The following is a 16,379-nucleotide window of genomic DNA, read 5'->3' as shown; positions in this document are numbered from 1 at the left end:
CCGAACAGCTGGCCAGACGCTGACAGAGTCCTGTTGCTGCAGACCTGCAGACCAGGGGACGTGCATGAATGGCTTCCCCCCCATCCCACTAACACAAGGGTAGAGCCCCAAACTTTACCACTTTTTACTGCTGCTGTTTTAACCTTAAAGTCAGTATCCAGGTGAAGAGGGTTAACTATGTAGAGCTACAGACCCCTGCTCCAACACATACACCCACACACCAATACTTTCGGGATCAGTTGCATCCACTTGTGGTTGTAAATGTTTACGTACTGTAATGAGTCCTCCCTCCGAAGGAATGGTATTCCATCTTCATTTCAAGAGCTACAACTGCTGTTTCCTTTCACAGGAGGAATAGCTGAGTGTATATGTTTACTCCTGTTCATAAATGTTGAAAAGTATGTATTTTGAACAGTAATGCCATTTTGGTGCCTTGTTCCACCTTAGGGCTGTCGGACAAATAATTTCTCGGACGCTAACTCAGAATAAAACATCTTTTAAAAAACATTCCAAAAAAACCTAATCCCGAAAGGGTTAAGCAGCCGAGTAACGAAAACAGTTGTAGCAGCCCCTCTCACCAACAGCCAACAGCTGGCGACGGACAGCCTTCCTGTGCGAGTGTCTGTTTACCATCAAACCGCAAACTCCCCAGGACTGCGGCTGTGCGCTGAACGCTGGGCGCTTGCAGGCCTCTCTCCTCCCCTTCCATTTTTACACTTCAGGCACTCGGCTGAAGCCACTATCCCGAGCCGTTTACAGCGAGCGCAGAGACGGCGCCCGGACTCATAAATCACCAACATTACGAGGAGGAATCTCGCAATGGTCGGGCCGTGACACACTGGTGATAGCAGGTAATACTTGCGTCACTAGAATGGGGAAAGGAAGGCAGGGATGGTTTTCTGGGATATGGAAATAGAGGATAGACGGGGTGAGATGTGGACAAGGGGAACAGTGCCCACAGGGGAGAGGGGGGGGGGGGGTTTCCATTCACCCTCAGCCTACAGACAGGGCCTGTTGAGCAGCCTCTGGCCTCGAAGTGCAGAGCGACATTTTCCTTTTAACTGCAGACCACCGGTCCTTACACCTGGGTCACATGGCTGACCGGAGCCTGGGGGGGGGGGGGTGTTTCAAAGGCACAACAGGTAAGATTTCTGTGTTAAAATATTGTTACAAGACCATAGTAAATCCCTTCCTATCATTGAAAAAGGCTCAGCCAGGGTTTCAAAATAGGCAGTTGATGGACCAAAACATTGTAGAACTGGACAATAATTCAAGCTCATTGGTTGAAAATTGGTTCTAATTGCCACAGCCAATGACATGGGGGGGGGGGGGGTTCAATGTCAGCGCGTTCACAGAGAAGGAGGAGGGATAAACAGTGTTATGGTTTGAGGGCGTCTGTTGCTGCTATTCCTCTCTTGACTGTCAGTCCGTAAAGAAGTGCATATCAAGGTGGAGAGGTAGAGAGGTGAAGAAAGAGGTGTGGAGAGGTGAAGAGGTGGGATACACTTCCTTGTCTCCTCCAAACAGTCCCTTTCAGTAAGAGTAAGAGCTGGGATTGTCTCACGCTCCCTCACCGAGGGGCAGTGGTCAGATTGCAGTGTAGGGTAAAGCCACCCAGCAAATGTTTAGAGCTTTATTTCATTGTGTGTGTGTGTGTGTGTGTGTGTGTGTGAGTGTGAGTGTGAGTATGTCTCTGTATCTTCATATGTGAGTGTGTGTGTGTGTGTGTGTGTGAGAATGTCTCTGTATCTGTATATGAGAGTGTGTGTGAGTGTGTGTGTGTGTGTGTGTGTGTGTGCATGTCTGTCTTTCTGTCTGTTAGTGTGTCTCTGTGCGTGTGTGCATGTCTTTCTTTGTGTTTGTGAGTGTGTGTGTGTTTGTGTCTGTGCGTGTGTGTGTGAATGTCTGTCTTTGTATCTGTGTATGGGAGTTTGTGTGCATGCTTTTGGACAGATTGAAATAATGAAGACATAATGGAAAAACAAAGCTCTAAATGCCTCGCTAAACTAATCTTAGGCTCATCTATCCTTCACTCATTTTTTTTTTTACGCTGTTGTTATTATTGTTGGACGTACTCGCCCCGCCCACACACATCTGAAACTCTAAACCTGCCGGAACCTCTCCGTGTACTCTCCGTGTACTCAGTGGTATTCTTGGCCTCGGTCAGGCAGACGGCGGCCATGTTGGCAGCCCGTCTCTTCAGAGGGCCCGGCCCTCGCCCCCGCATTCGCGAAACCCTCGAGTGTTCGCCGAGAACGGTTCGCTTCCTGTTCTTTTTCTTTTCCTGCAAACCTTGGACCCTGTCACCGAAACGTCACAAAGTGCCACAAGGCTCCCGTCTCACTTCCTGCCCGGGCCGCTTCCTGCCTGCTGGTTTACGTCTCAGACCAAGTGGAGATGAAGCAGGCTGTTGTTTTTCCACATAAAACGGAACCCAGAACCTGAGAAGACGGGGGTTCACGGGTCTCCCCAGTCCCACAATGTTCAGTTCACACAATCAGATGGAAGGAAGCTGGATGAAGGAATCTTATGGCTGCTTCCAGAGAGGCCCACATAAAGCACTGATTCATGGTTGTACAATGCATTTGGGGTCTTTGCTGTTTGAAGTGTGATTTGGTTTTCTGCTGCCCAAGATTGCCACTTATTATCAGACAATTCCACTGAACCATTCACATTTATGTTTTAAATCAATCAATCAATCACTCAATCAACCTTTACTTATTTATCAGAAGATACACTTTACTCCAGACTGAACTACTGCTGACCTACTGCATATGAGTATTTTCATATTTTCAAATAAGTATTCAGGTGCATCCATCCATTAAACCACTATCTGTGCCACATATTCCTTGTTAGGGTCTTGGGAGGCTGGAGTCTATCCCAGCATGCACTGGGAGAGAGGCAGTAACAGTCCTTGGACGGGTCTCCAATCCATCGCCCACAGCAAATGTGCATGTCTTTGGATTGCGGGAGGAAATTGGAGTACCCAGAGGAAACCAACGCAGAGAACATGCAAACTCCACACGGAAAGGTACAGAACATTATTTTCCAAACTAAAATTCAATAAAACCATATGACACTCAGATAAAATATTACTGAAAATCACACGGTTAGTCCCATGTTCTTCAGGGGAAAATATCATATTTTGTAAATGCTTAAAACTTCAGTAAATTAGAACTCCGGCAAGAAGAACAAGTTGTCCTCAAAGGGAAACCAACTTCATGAACTGAAGCATAAATTCAACCAGCCTGAATATAAAAGCTGACAAGTCATTTACCATGGCAAGCTGTTGTGAGTGGGTGCCAGGATGACAAATTGCATACAGGAGAGCACAGCTTCATTCAGAGTCTTATGTAAGTGTTGATGTATGTCACTAAAACAATGCTACTGCTGCTGGACTAACACAAGCCAGAGACAACACAGGGCGCTCCCCACCAACTCCCCACCAGCAGCTGCATTAGATAGGCCTTCTTCTGACAACAGTTCATACGTATCGTACTGCACAGTATGAAATGCATACTGTAGATACAGATATGTATAAATAAGTGCTGTAATTTCTACATGGAGAAACCAAAATGTATAAAAATATAATTTAATATAAGCTGGGAATCTTCATTTTGACCACATGCGAACCGTTTGGTATGTCTTTGCCCAAAGCACTGTATAACGTGCAATGCGTGCATGCACACACACAAACACATAAACAGACACAGTAGGATGGCGGGATGGAAAATCACTTGATTTCTTTCACAGTTCAGGTTCTCGTCAGTCCATTTTTAATTCGCTAATTCACATGACTCATTCAGAGATCGGCCATGTTTTTATACTTAAGAAAAAAAAAAAAAAAAACACAGACCTTTTTAAAAACCATCTGCTCAAATGCTGGTAAATTGCCAGGCAGCCTTTATTTATACTAATCAAAGCACCGGTAGGCCCTAAAGCAGGTTTGCCAGCAAAGACCTGTTCCTACTGTGACATCACGTCAGCTTTTGTTCCCAAGGGGACACACCGGCATCCCTCGTCCAGCCTATCGGTAAGCACTTCCTGTCCAGAGTCTGAAAATGTCACGAGGAGCCGCTCCGCTTTTCCACCCCTCCCTTAAGCACACGCCGAGTAATTACTTTCCAATATGTCCGGCGCTTCCATCTTGTGCGGTATATTTGACCCCGAGGAGTTGTCGAAGCACTAACAGGAACACAGGCACCTCCTCTGCGTTCGCTGCTGGGCTTAATTGATTATCTGAACCCAGTTAAGGCCGAGCCCCTGAACGGGAATTCAGGCCTTCCGCCATTAGTTTACACCGCGAGAAATAACGGAGCAGTGGAGGTGCAAAGAAAGGCCCCGAAATGAACCCTGTGATTCCGTAGAGGAACCCAATCTAGTTCAAGGGTTCTTTGTCCAGCAGAATCGGTTCTTTGTCTGGGAGCTTTCACGCTTCACTGTGATAGAGGGTTCCATAAAGAAGGAAAAAAGAGTTCCCCCTCGGGAGACAAGCCAAAGAGAGGGAACAAATTTGCCAAACGAAAGCAAAACGATGTTCAATGCTGATACTAACAAGTAGCTTTTACAAACAAAATGGGTACAATTTAATTATGTATGCTTAGGGTACAATGTTATGTACCCAGAGGGCACCACCCCTGTGAAAAGCGTGTGTACTTTAATAGGCACTTTGTCATCTCTTTTTCTCAGAGAACGTAACGAAGCACCACCGGTCTGTAAAGGCTTGTCATCTTTTCCACCACGTCTCCAGATCCCCTCCCCAATCTCAGCTGGGGGTGAGGAACAGCTGTGCAGCCACCGGCTACATGAACCCCCGCTCCTCTCCCCTGCTCGCCCGCGCGGTATTCCTGAAGTCACTGCTAAATACGGCTCCTCCAGCTCACGGGTGCGGACGAGAGGGTTTTTCGGCGCACGATCCGGCGCCAGGCGGGAGATTTGGGCCCGCGCCAGACGCACAATGAGGCGTGACTGGAGCCCGGGTCCGCTGAAGGAGTTCCACCCTGCGGAGCGAGGGCCACGCCTTTTCCCCCCACGCCGTCCGGCGGCGGAGGTTGCGTCCCGTCCCAGGTCACATCATCGGCAGCCTCGCTCCGAGGGGCTCTTCTCAGCGAAATGCAGGGAATGTCTTTGTTTACCCCCCCCCCCCATTCAAGCGTATCGGATGTCTGAAATCATAAAGAACCGGGCAAGCGGCTATGATCAAGCGGCTGATGAAAACCAGGCTAGAGTGAGGGGGGGGGGCGGGGCGGTTTCAGACTTGGCGTAAAAGGCTCCCCCCCCCCCCCCCCACCACCGCACGGCAACAGAGGCAGAGGTTCCGCAGAGGTCCGGCAGTTCTTCAGGTTGAGTCACCGGTGACTCGGCGAGTGGGGGCTTTGAAGTGCCCCCCCCCCCCGCCCGAAAGAAGAAAAGGTCCTCCACAGAAACCTCCTCCAAGGGGGGGGGGGCGGGGGGTAATCGCTGAGACGCAGATTACTGCTCTGATTCTGAGACCAGACTGGGTAATGTGTTATTAATTTAGGCCGCAGAGTCGAGTTTCTCCGGTACCCTTTCAGACACATCGGCCCGTTTAAAGGGAGGAAATCGGAGTACGGGGAGGGGAGACTTGGGCATTTAAACGCACAGTCCCCCCCCCCCTCGCACCGTTTTTGTTGTTTGGGAGATTGTTTCGTCCTTCTGTAAACAAGCACCTGTAACATGTTAACATATCTTTCTCAAACGCTGCAGGACCCCACATGCCAGTAATTCTTTGCGTTTTTTTCCCCTCTTTAGCCGTTTCTGTGCAATGCTGCATACATCCCCATAAACGCTGCAAAGACTCCAACTTCAACAAATATGCGATTAGAATGTTTGTAACTGAACATTCTAATGCTGATGTAGCAATCACTACTGGTAACTGAACGCAGTGGTGTTCTAGAACACTGACTTAGAATTTTGGTGGGAAAAGCATTCCAAAAAAACCTGCTGTTGGAAGGGCGGGACCTACAACTGCCAAACATGATAGACGTGCTAGAGGGACAGAGAGGGGTTACAAACGTGGAAACAATACTCACTGAAAAATTAGACTTTTGTTTCCAGCCTTCAGGTTTTATCTGTTTTGCCTAATGAACAACAGTCTTGTAGAACAAAGATAAGAGAAATGTGACAATTGATGGGGACAAACTGAACTTCCACAGTAATTGCTTTGTTGTCTTGCACACCACGGCCACTAGTTTCACACAGGTCGTGTGGAATCCTTCTGAAACTGAAAAGGCCATACAGTATTTAAGTATTTAAGGCCATACATTCTAATGGAACTAAAAACAGACTAAATAATCAGACTGATGGGAGACTCTCATCCACCCAGGTTGTGTGCCAGTGAGTCTTTTCCCACAAATGACCCATCACCAGAACTATAGGGGGAAGAAACCCAGCCCTCCCACTGACTCAGGAAACATGGAGGAATGGAGCTCAAGGCAGAGTGACCATCACAACTCGAGCTCTGGGAAGACGATTCTGAACTACCATGTGCAGCAATATGAACAGTGTTACATCAACTGTAACAGACCATCTGAGTCCAAAAGGGACCGTGCTCTTAGACTTGGCAGTTAAAGAGGAGCATATAATAGTTTATTTTAGACAGGCTACCTCATAAAATCAGACTAACAAAACAACAGGTCAAGAAGACGCTTCTTTGTTTCTTATTCTGATTCAACATTAAGCATTAGACTGTAGGCTACAGTCGAAAGAGTAAATAGCCTGTAATTCTAATTACGTTAATTGTATACCGTTTGCGCGCAACGGTTTGTGAATTATAAGGCGAAGAAGCAGAATTAACGCATTATTTAAAGAGTGGGCCTCGATATAAAGTGCTGGACGGTGTAAAAAAAAAATGAAAACGCATCGCATCATGACGATATGTCACTGTCATGAGTGAGACGTCAGAGACTGGCTAAAGTGACATTTAAAAAAAGCTCTTCCCTCAGAGATGCGCATCTAATTGCTGACGGACGGGGTAACAGTCGCGCGTGCTTTCACAAACAGTACCTTTTAATTGGAGGAAGACGCCCGTTTTCTCTGTAGTCAAAGATACACGGGTTGGAAAAGTTGTGGACCGAAAAATACCATTTTAAACAACTAAAATCTGTCATAGAAAATCCACAGACAGCTACAATGTATATTTTGAGCAGGCTACTGAGTGGTATTAATCTCCAAATTAATTTCCAAAACCGTAACCGTAACATTTCCTATTGAAAGCCAGTAGGCTACATTTTTCTTTTATAGAAGCCCACTTACCCTCGCTTCCACATTGTTTCCCATTGTTCGCACCCATCCTGCCGAATGCATAATCTATCCACACAATCCTGAAGTATCCATAAATTTATGTTTTAAGAAGTAATCCAACAAGATCCTGTGCGTTTAAACACGGGGTAGACGGGTAAAAGAAACAACTCCTTTCGAAGAGAAATTGTCGCGGGACCGTTGCACTTAAATCCTGGATCCAGACCTTGACAGCATTACGGGAAAAAAGAACCGTCCCAGCATTATGCAATCTTTCCAAGACCCAGTTTTTTAAAACTCAAATGCTTTCCCCGACAGAACGTGGATAAATGTGTTCTGTAATCCAGGTCGTCATGGCTCTTATTAAACTGCGCACGGTTCCATAAAGAAATAACATAAAACTAACTCGAACTTGTTGCGTCAATACCCACGCATCAACTAGTAACCAGGCAGACACACAAACTGAGCGTCTGTTTGACGCTGCTTACAGACTTTCCTCAACTCTGAATCCTCCTTCTCTCTCCCCGAACATGTCAGTCTCTCGTAGGAAAGGCAAATGGGTTGGTACAAATTTAAAGTGACCGCAAACTCAAATATATTTAAATAATGAACGAGTAAAATAGCATTTTAACACGAAGTTAACGAAAAACAGGCATCCATACAGTTTGCAGTGTTGCGACTGGATCACTCTTGACATGTGGAAAGATAGCCTGTGTTATTGGAAATGATAAATCCGAGGAAATGCGTATAATGATTTGCTGTTTTATTTTTCGCACTCTAGCGAGACTTCGGTTTCTAAACATACTGCATACAATACTGTAATTATACTAATTTGGGGAGGGATTTGTTATGTCCTTGTTTTTTTCAATGGCAACGTATGTGATACTGTGCTCCATATATTCATATAACTTAGACATTAGGGGTTGGTGAGGATGTACTCTACGTCTTCCGATTTTTTTTTTTTAAGAATCACGTCTCAAAACTAAATGCAGATGTGACTGTGCTGCAGATACTATGTTTTGTCGTGGCCCTCTAGTGGCCATTAGGATAAATACAAACATGCTCTTAAAATCTGCAATATTTTTGTTCTTAGACCATTAGATCCGACTCCTTCTATATAGCCTACCAAACTTCCTATTGACAATATCTCGTTTTAAATTTTAGGAGCAAATTACGTTCATATTCACTCTAATCCAACTGTAAAAATAACGGTTTGGTAACATTCTTGACAAACTGAACCGTAGTACCAGACCTGACAGATCAGCCGAAGCCAGTGTAGAATTAAAAGAACAAGAAAAAGATAGCAAGCTTGCATTATGCTTAGCATTGTACTGATTTCTAAACATCACTCATTATCCAATGTATTGAGAAGTTATAACATTTTAATTTTTGTTTACATGTTGCTAGTCTAAGGCAAACAGCAACAATGCTATAGGCATGGCTATATACATTAACAATGCACTTATATTGTCAGTGATGTCGTTTCCTATACCCATTTCTGTTGATAATGTCAATTTCAATGCTCTGTATGTTCTACTCTACTTGATGGCTCACAAGAAGAAGAAAAAAAAAAAACATTAGTCGGCACTTCTGTTATGTTTCATACTTTCATCTCATGATCCAAAACTAAAACTAAACCGAAAAGCCAGACAGGCTATCTGATTCTGGGAAAGTCCGTAGGAGGCAAGGCATTCATTGACGTTTGGTTGACCGCATGGAATTTAATATCACATAGCACTGTGAAAACCACTGAAGAATATATTGAATATTTAGGAAATGGAAATGAGTATTTCAGTAGTCTGATAATTTGGCAATTGGCAACATCTGCCAAACCTCAATTCATATATTTGCAAGAATAATGACAAACAACAGGAGATCACATGGTGCACTTCTTTCCTCCAGAGAGGGTTTCAGTGACGATTTTATTGAAAAATGTTAGTTTATTTAGTAAAAAGACAAGTTTCTGCTAATAACGTGGGAAAGAACGTTCTGGAAGCTATAATTTGTGGAGTGCTCATTGCTCGTTGTTTTGGACTCATTTATCAGCCGACTGTTGGCTTCTGCAGTAAGAGGGTTATGTGCCAAGCCCCAAGTCCTTTCCTGCCAAACCCATTCTCTGCCTCACTAGACTCAGGCCCAAATCTGGATTTTACTAATGCACATGGCCACTAAGAATAAATAAACCAGCCTCCGGTGTCAAAATAAAAGTGCATTTTTGGATGGAGGCAGACCTTGTGGCCTGGAAGCTGCTCACAGCTTATTTTCCTCTGATGTGACACCTGGTATAACCACCTGATCAGCTGCGGGTCCCTTTTCCAAGTAAAATTTTTTTCTTATACAATAAAAAAAGTGCTCTTTTTGCAGAAATGCCATAAACAATGTCGGCTTTAATCCTGTAAATGCAAGCTCAGGCACAATGAAGTCCTAACGACCAATGGCACTATTATGAGTCACAGAGTTCAGAGCAAGGCTACGATGCTGCTTGCTAAAGCTACCTGCAATCCTACCTGATGATACAATAAGGGTAGTGTTTCATCCATCCCTGTTTCCACAAATTCCTTTGATAGGGTATAGAAAATTGGTCCATCATGTTGGACTTTTCAGTAATCACATGCTGGAAAATAGTTTTGAGTTGACGTCATCAAGCATAATTCAAGCTTGTGAGTGATCTCCATCACAACTTATCCTGAATGCTCAGATGTCAAGGCTGTTTTCAGACTGAACTAAAAAGAAACAGCTACAACATCATTACATTGCAGACATTTAGCAGACATTCTTTGACCAGCTCAAGCTATGTTTTGAAACAGCTGGTAGCTGGTAATTTCGAGCTGGTCATAGATGGATTTTACACCAGGGTAGACTTTCAACCTTGAGCAGTGGGCCAAAATTATCCAAGCAGAATATCAAATGCTGCAATGACCACTAAATCAGGGACTTTGTCAAGGTCTTCCATTTTCACTGAGATCACAAAATAACCACATATGAAATCCATCAATACACAGAAAACAAATACAAGTCTTGTTCTAGGTTATTTAAAATGGAAATATCTCATTTAATCACCTCTATCACATCTCCTTGTGCAGAGTAAAAACCTAAACACAATGTAATGCTGTACCCTCCCCAGCATTCATAGCCTCTTCAACAACAACTGAAATTCGACAGAGAAAAACATCAGACACCTTCACTCACTGGGCATTTTTCATGCAGCGAGCGATAACAAAAAAACCTCAGGCTCCAGACAGACTTCCTGGGTGACCCTGCTCTGACCCTGCCTGCTTGTCTCTGACGTGCACTCGGAAATAAATAATCTCAGTGATTTATGTTATTTTGTCCATCTCTGTTTTCCTAAGCTTGGTAGTCACAGCCAAGCTGTCCGCACAGGTATGACCATATGACATAGTGGCAGACTGTGTCATGGAGAAACAAAAGTAGAGCAATCAAGGCATAGATCCTCCACATTTAAAGAAGTGATGTGTGCTCAATTCAGTGGGAGTTCTTCTGGTATGTGCTCCTGTAGCATTAACTTGACTGGTATTGGCCTTGAGTGACCAATTTTGTCCAAGAAAGATAGTCTTTAGTGCAAGGCTTTGTTCTACCACCATACTAAACCACCTGATTCAACAGACCATGGTTTTGATTGAAGACTGTGATTAGTTTATTTGTTGAATCAGGTGTTTTGTGCTGGATTAGAACAATGGCCTGCACCCACACCAGCCCTTCTCAGATAAGATTGGCCATTCCTTGTCTGGTCAAATTTAAACAGTTTAAACAATAGATAGGCACAATCATTTCTAGGAATTATATGTGACATTACCCTGGAAAAGGTGAGAAGAAATTATTCCTATAAACTGAATCGCTATACGACAGAATATTCAGCATTTTTAAGGTCAGCAAGCATGTCTGTTGTTACATCTGTATGTTCGTATGGATGAACAAATAATTTTCCAATTCCCAAAGGACATCCTCATTACAGCACAGTAAGCTAGTTTTGTACCTTTGGCAATGAATTGAGCTCCACAGAATCACCTTTAAGAAGTTATCAAAATGACTAGCCAGGTGAAGGAATGTTTATTTCTTAATTCATTTACATTTTGTCATCGCCCTGAAATTATGTCAAATAAATGATTAACAACAACATTGATTGATATTATTATTTCTTGTCTGGGGTAGCTTATAGGAAATGCTGTTAACAGTTAAACAAAAAAACTCAAAACAAGAACATTCAGTTTCATCCAGACTACAATTCAATATTTCAGCAATTACACCATGAAGGCAAGCTCCAAATGGTGATGTGAAACAGAGAATTGGAAACACAAACTGACAGTTAATGTTGAAAATAGCTGTAAATCAATGGGTTACTATTTCTTGGCTACTCCTAATCTTGGCAGTTGCGATATCAGGGGAAATTCACAATTTACTCCCCGAGTTTTGTTTGTAGGCCTAAAATGAAAAATGAGAGTGTGAAAAATGCTCCAGTTAGCTATCCCGAACTCTGGCAAGGTAAACATCTGCTGGCTGGTTTATAACAACGGAACCGCTTGACATTTGTTGGGTTCCAAAATAGGAGGTGCTTTTCTGACCTGGTCCTTTCAAGTCTTCATGCATGACACGCCACCCAGGGGAGCCTGTGCACTTTACGTAACTCCCCCATTAATTGACATTAGTGTGAAGTGTCTAACGCTTGTCTCGGCAAGGGGCCTCGTATTGTTTCCCTCCGTTTCCGCAAACATCGCCAACTGACACGCAGCGCCATGACAACGAGCGCATAACCCAACGACAGTTGACTGTGATTGATCATTATTATTATCATAATGGAGTTAGCTAATACTCTCATTACGATACATTTTATCAAACCCCTTGGCACACAGTTTAACTGCTTGCGGGCAGTCAAGCACAGCCCACGTCTAAGTTTCCTGCAGAGCTTGAGATATTTCACTTTGTTTAACTCAGACACTCGTTTAACTGTGAACTAAATAACAAAGCAATCCGCTGAACCCTCCATGTACTGTACTTGGCCCAAACAAACAATAAGAAATAAATGCATTTTACATTGTACATATTCATTAAAAATAGACGATGCTGTAGAAATAGGTGTAGGACATAGGTTTTATTTTGGAAAATAGATGATTACACCACAGGTAAGACTGGGGAGCAGGCTGAGGAGACACTGCTGCAATTAAAGGACATTTAAAGAACTTAGAGAATCCTCCAGAAATGGTGAGATCCTCTATGACAGCAGAAAATACATAGGTCAAGTCCCCTAAAATAGCTTTAATCGGATGCAACAAAAAAATATTCATACATATGGCAAGTGAACATGTTACATTCAAACAAGTGTGTGCACACATTGAAAGGGTTCCAAATAACCATTTCATGTTGAGTTAATTTGACATTTTCAAATTCAAACGAAAACAAATGTTAAATAATCTTAATGGGATACTTTTCTTTGGTTTCTTTTTTTCCTGTTTAGTGTTTGTTTTCGTTCGCGTTTGACCGTGGCCTTTCGGGGGGTTGTGGTCTTATTAGAAATAGTACCGTTAAGTGACTACAGCTAGGGCGTGACTATACCATTACCTTCCCCTCCGACACAGTAGATGGCAGTAATGCGCTCACCACGTGTCAATTTAGCAATCCATCCTGAGAACGTCGTAAAAAACCATAGAGCGATGTCTGAACACTTCCCTGAACTTGAGGAGCGCACTCAGTGCAGTGATGGGAACGCAGCACTGAATCAGAGATACTTTGATAAAAGAGTACCCGACTGTAGATCGGGAACAAGATAAGCAGCTACACAAGGCGAGAGCTTTAACTTGTCGGTTTTTCGTAAGTGACTTCTCAACCATACTCCGTACACGCCACTTTTTCAACTACATGGCAGATATATGAATGTTGTTATACGCTAGCAAGCTAACGATAGGTGTTCGTGCATTTAGCTGTCTAGCTAGCTAATGTCGCGATATGGAGTGAGCTTGCTACCTAGCTACGTTAGCTTGCTAGACCGATAGCGATGTCAGTCAGTGAGAACCCTCAGACAATAGATATAAACCAACAAGCAGCGACGTGTACATTTTTGACTGTCAGTTCCTGGTGCAATGTTAATGTTAGGTGAGGTTGACACTTACGCTTGAATTCATCTAGTCTAGCTAGCTACGTAGCTAACCGTCCAGAATGTTTAATGTGTTTGCGTGGCTAATTGCAAAGCTGCGATTGGGATGAGACCGTTGCTAACTTACGTCCGGCTTGGAAATGTCTTCCACTACACACTAACGTTAGCTAGCTGCAGTAAGTTAGCTAGCAAGAAAACCGATAAACCGTTGTGAAACCATATGTTATGTTAAAAGGTGAAGGAACTGTGCATGAAGCAAGTGGTATATGTAAAATAAGTTACGAACGACACGTCATTCCAGCTAAATGTGCAGTATCCCAAATAGCTAAATAAGGAAGCCTAACTTACAGCTAACGTTCGCTTTCTTTGGGTAGGTTAACTTGGCTACGCCCAGTAGGCCTACTGTAACCTGTGTGTGACGTTAGCTTCTGAACGTGGACAGCATTGTCTTTTTTTATTGCTTTTGCTGTATGGACATAATATCTTTGGTAGCTGTATCTGGACTGACTGTTTACATACTGGATGTTTTGCCTCTGAGCATTGCCATCCCTTCCACTGCGTCCTTTCATTTGTAACGTTTTTTTTTTTTTTTTCCTTTCTTCCGTTGTGTCCATTGTCCACCCCTTAGGAATAATGTCCCAGCAATGGCAACGCACTCAATGCTGCAGGATCGAATCAGAGTGGCTCAGGACCTCCTGGGGCGGGTGGAGCAGCTGTGCAACCGGCAGCAGCGCAGCGTGGAGGGCCGGGCCAAGCTCTGCAGCAAGTTGCGGGCGGAGCTCAAGTTCCTGCAGAAGGTGGAGGCCGGCAAGGTGGTGATCAAGGAGTCGCACCTGCAGAGCACCAACCTCACCCACCTGAAGGCCATCGTGGAGTCCGCCGAGAGCCTGGAGGACGTGGTGAGCGTGCTGCACGTCTTCACCTACGAGGGCGCGGGCGGGCAGAAGCAGACGCTGGTGGTGGACGTGGTGGCCAACGCCGGCCACACCTGGGTGAAGGCCATCGGGCGCAAGGCCGAGGCCCTCCACAACATCTGGCAGGGCCGCGGGCAGTACGGGGACAAGAGCGTGGTGCGGCAGGCCGAGGACTTCCTGCAGGCCAGCCGGCAGCAGACGGTGCAGTACAGCGACCCCCACATCATATTCGCCTTCTACAACGGCGTGTCCAGCCCCATGGCCGACCGGCTCGGGGAGATGGGCATCTCCGTGCGCGGCGACATCGTCGGCGTCAACTCGGTCGCCGGGGCCGACGAGGGCGGCGCCCGGGAGGAGGGGAGCGAGGAGGAGGACGACGAGGACGGCAGCTGCGGCGAGGAAGAGGAGGGCGGCAGGGATGAGGAGGGCCAGGGCGAGGAGGACGAGGAGGACGACGGAGACGAGGACGACGCCCTGCACACCCGGGTGGACCGCGCCACCGTGGTGGCCAGCCTGGCCTTCCCCACGGAGGTGAAGGTGGACGTGTGCAAGCGGGCCAACCTGGACATCACCACGCTCATCACGTACGTGTCCTCGCTCAGCCACGGCAACTGCCACCTGGCCTTCCGCGAGCAGGTGCTGACGGAGCAGGCGGCGCAGGAGCGCCAGGAGAAGGTGCTGCCCCGGCTGGAGGAGTTCATGCAGGGCAAGGAGCTGTTCGCCTGCCAGTCGGCCGTGCACGACTTCCGGGTGATCCTGGACACGCTGGGGGGCCCGGGCGAGAAGGCCCGGGCGGAGCAGCTGCTGGCCCGCCTGCGGGTGGTGGCCGACCAGCCGTCGGAGCGCACGCAGCGCCTGGCGCCCAGCTCCAAGGTCAACCGCCGCTCGCTCACCATCTTCGGCACCGGCGACTCGCTGCGCGCCGTCACCATGACGGCCAACAGCGGCTTCGTCCGGGCGGCCGCCAACCAGGGCGTGCGCTACACCGTGTTCATCCACCAGCCGCGCGCGCTCACCGAGGGCAAGGAGTGGAGGGCCACCCCCATATGAAGGCAGGGAGAGCCAGGGAGGGAGGGAGGGACCTGGACTGGGGGAAGAGCGGGGAGAAGGGATGAATGTGAGTGGGTGGGGCTCCCAGTGGGAGTTAACAGGTCAGATGACAGGATGGGGGTGGGGTGTGGAAGCCAAGTCAGGGTGTCTGTGAGAGGACCTAGCAAGTATGTTTGTGAAAGACCTCAGGATAACGTTTTTTGGCACTACCGTCAGCAGTAAGCGGTTAAATATTCTCTGGAATATGCCAGGCAAGTGCAACTGCAGAGTGGATTCATTCAGTTTTGAACCACTGATTGACAGTGAAGTACAGCTCAGTACTAGCGCTTACTGATGTCAGTGTGTCGAAAGAACAGTCACAGTCAAAAACGTATACGGTTATGTGCAAGTCTGGAAACTAGAGGGCGCTGTTGAGCTTTATTTTGTGTCTGTTGGCAGGATGGCAAAGTACGTCACTTCTAGCCATTTGTCAGTAAAGCAATCCCTTTAGTCTTTTTTTTTTTTTTTAACAAATCTACTTTATTAAACTTGCAACAGAAAAATCTTTGCGTTTTGGTCTGTATAATTTTGAAAATAATGATAAAACGCGTACAGAAATTCAATGTAAACTACATATACTGAATATTTATTTTGGAATGGTATAAATTAGATTTGCTTTTCGCATACTATTGTTATAAAATTGTTTCAGGCATATGGGAACCTACTGCAAGCACTATAGCTAGGGTTGGGAACAGACACATGGGACAGATTAGTCTCCAGATATGATCAATAATGCAACGTCATTATTTAAGTGTAAACTTGTGGGAAAGCACTATGTTCCAAAAAAAACCTAAAAACTATTAAAGTGTAACAAATAACATTTTTGTGTGTCTTATTTAGCATTTCTTAATTTGTAGAATTTAGTGGGCTAATCACACAGTTTTTGAAGTAGGGGTTTCATTTCGAATATTGGTGTACATTATGGTTTTAATAAAAGAAAATGTCTATCGGTATGTGAATAATTAACTCAAATTGAGCTCTGTGCAGTAATTTTACTGTCAGATTCTCAT

At 45.4% G+C, this 16,379-nt stretch overlaps 2 protein-coding genes across 2 annotated transcripts in view; one reads left to right on the top strand and one right to left on the bottom strand.

Annotated features, from left to right (window-relative positions):
* fbxl7 (F-box and leucine-rich repeat protein 7) overlaps nucleotides 1–7,727 on the bottom strand; it is a 79,789-nt gene extending 72,062 nt beyond the window's left edge. Inside the window, exon 1 of the mRNA XM_061256334.1 lies at nucleotides 7,276–7,727. Within this exon, the coding sequence (XP_061112318.1) occupies nucleotides 7,276–7,312 (37 nt within the window). The 5' untranslated portion in view covers nucleotides 7,313–7,727. The remainder of the gene's footprint in view (nucleotides 1–7,275) is intronic.
* Nucleotides 7,728–12,936: 5,209 nt separating this feature from the next.
* c9h7orf25 (chromosome 9 C7orf25 homolog) lies at nucleotides 12,937–15,354 on the top strand. Its single transcript, XM_061255477.1, has 2 exons — nucleotides 12,937–13,083; nucleotides 13,995–15,354. The coding sequence occupies exon 2, from the start codon at nucleotides 14,011–14,013 to the stop codon at nucleotides 15,328–15,330; it is 1,320 nt and encodes a 439-aa protein (XP_061111461.1). The 5' UTR covers nucleotides 12,937–13,083; nucleotides 13,995–14,010; the 3' UTR covers nucleotides 15,331–15,354.
* The last annotated feature ends 1,025 nt before the right edge of the window (nucleotides 15,355–16,379 follow it).

This window comes from Conger conger, chromosome 9, assembly GCF_963514075.1.
Source record: "Conger conger chromosome 9, fConCon1.1, whole genome shotgun sequence".
Classification (NCBI taxonomy): Eukaryota; Metazoa; Chordata; class Actinopteri; order Anguilliformes; family Congridae; genus Conger; species Conger conger.
This window is presented reverse-complemented; position numbering and strand designations above follow the sequence as displayed.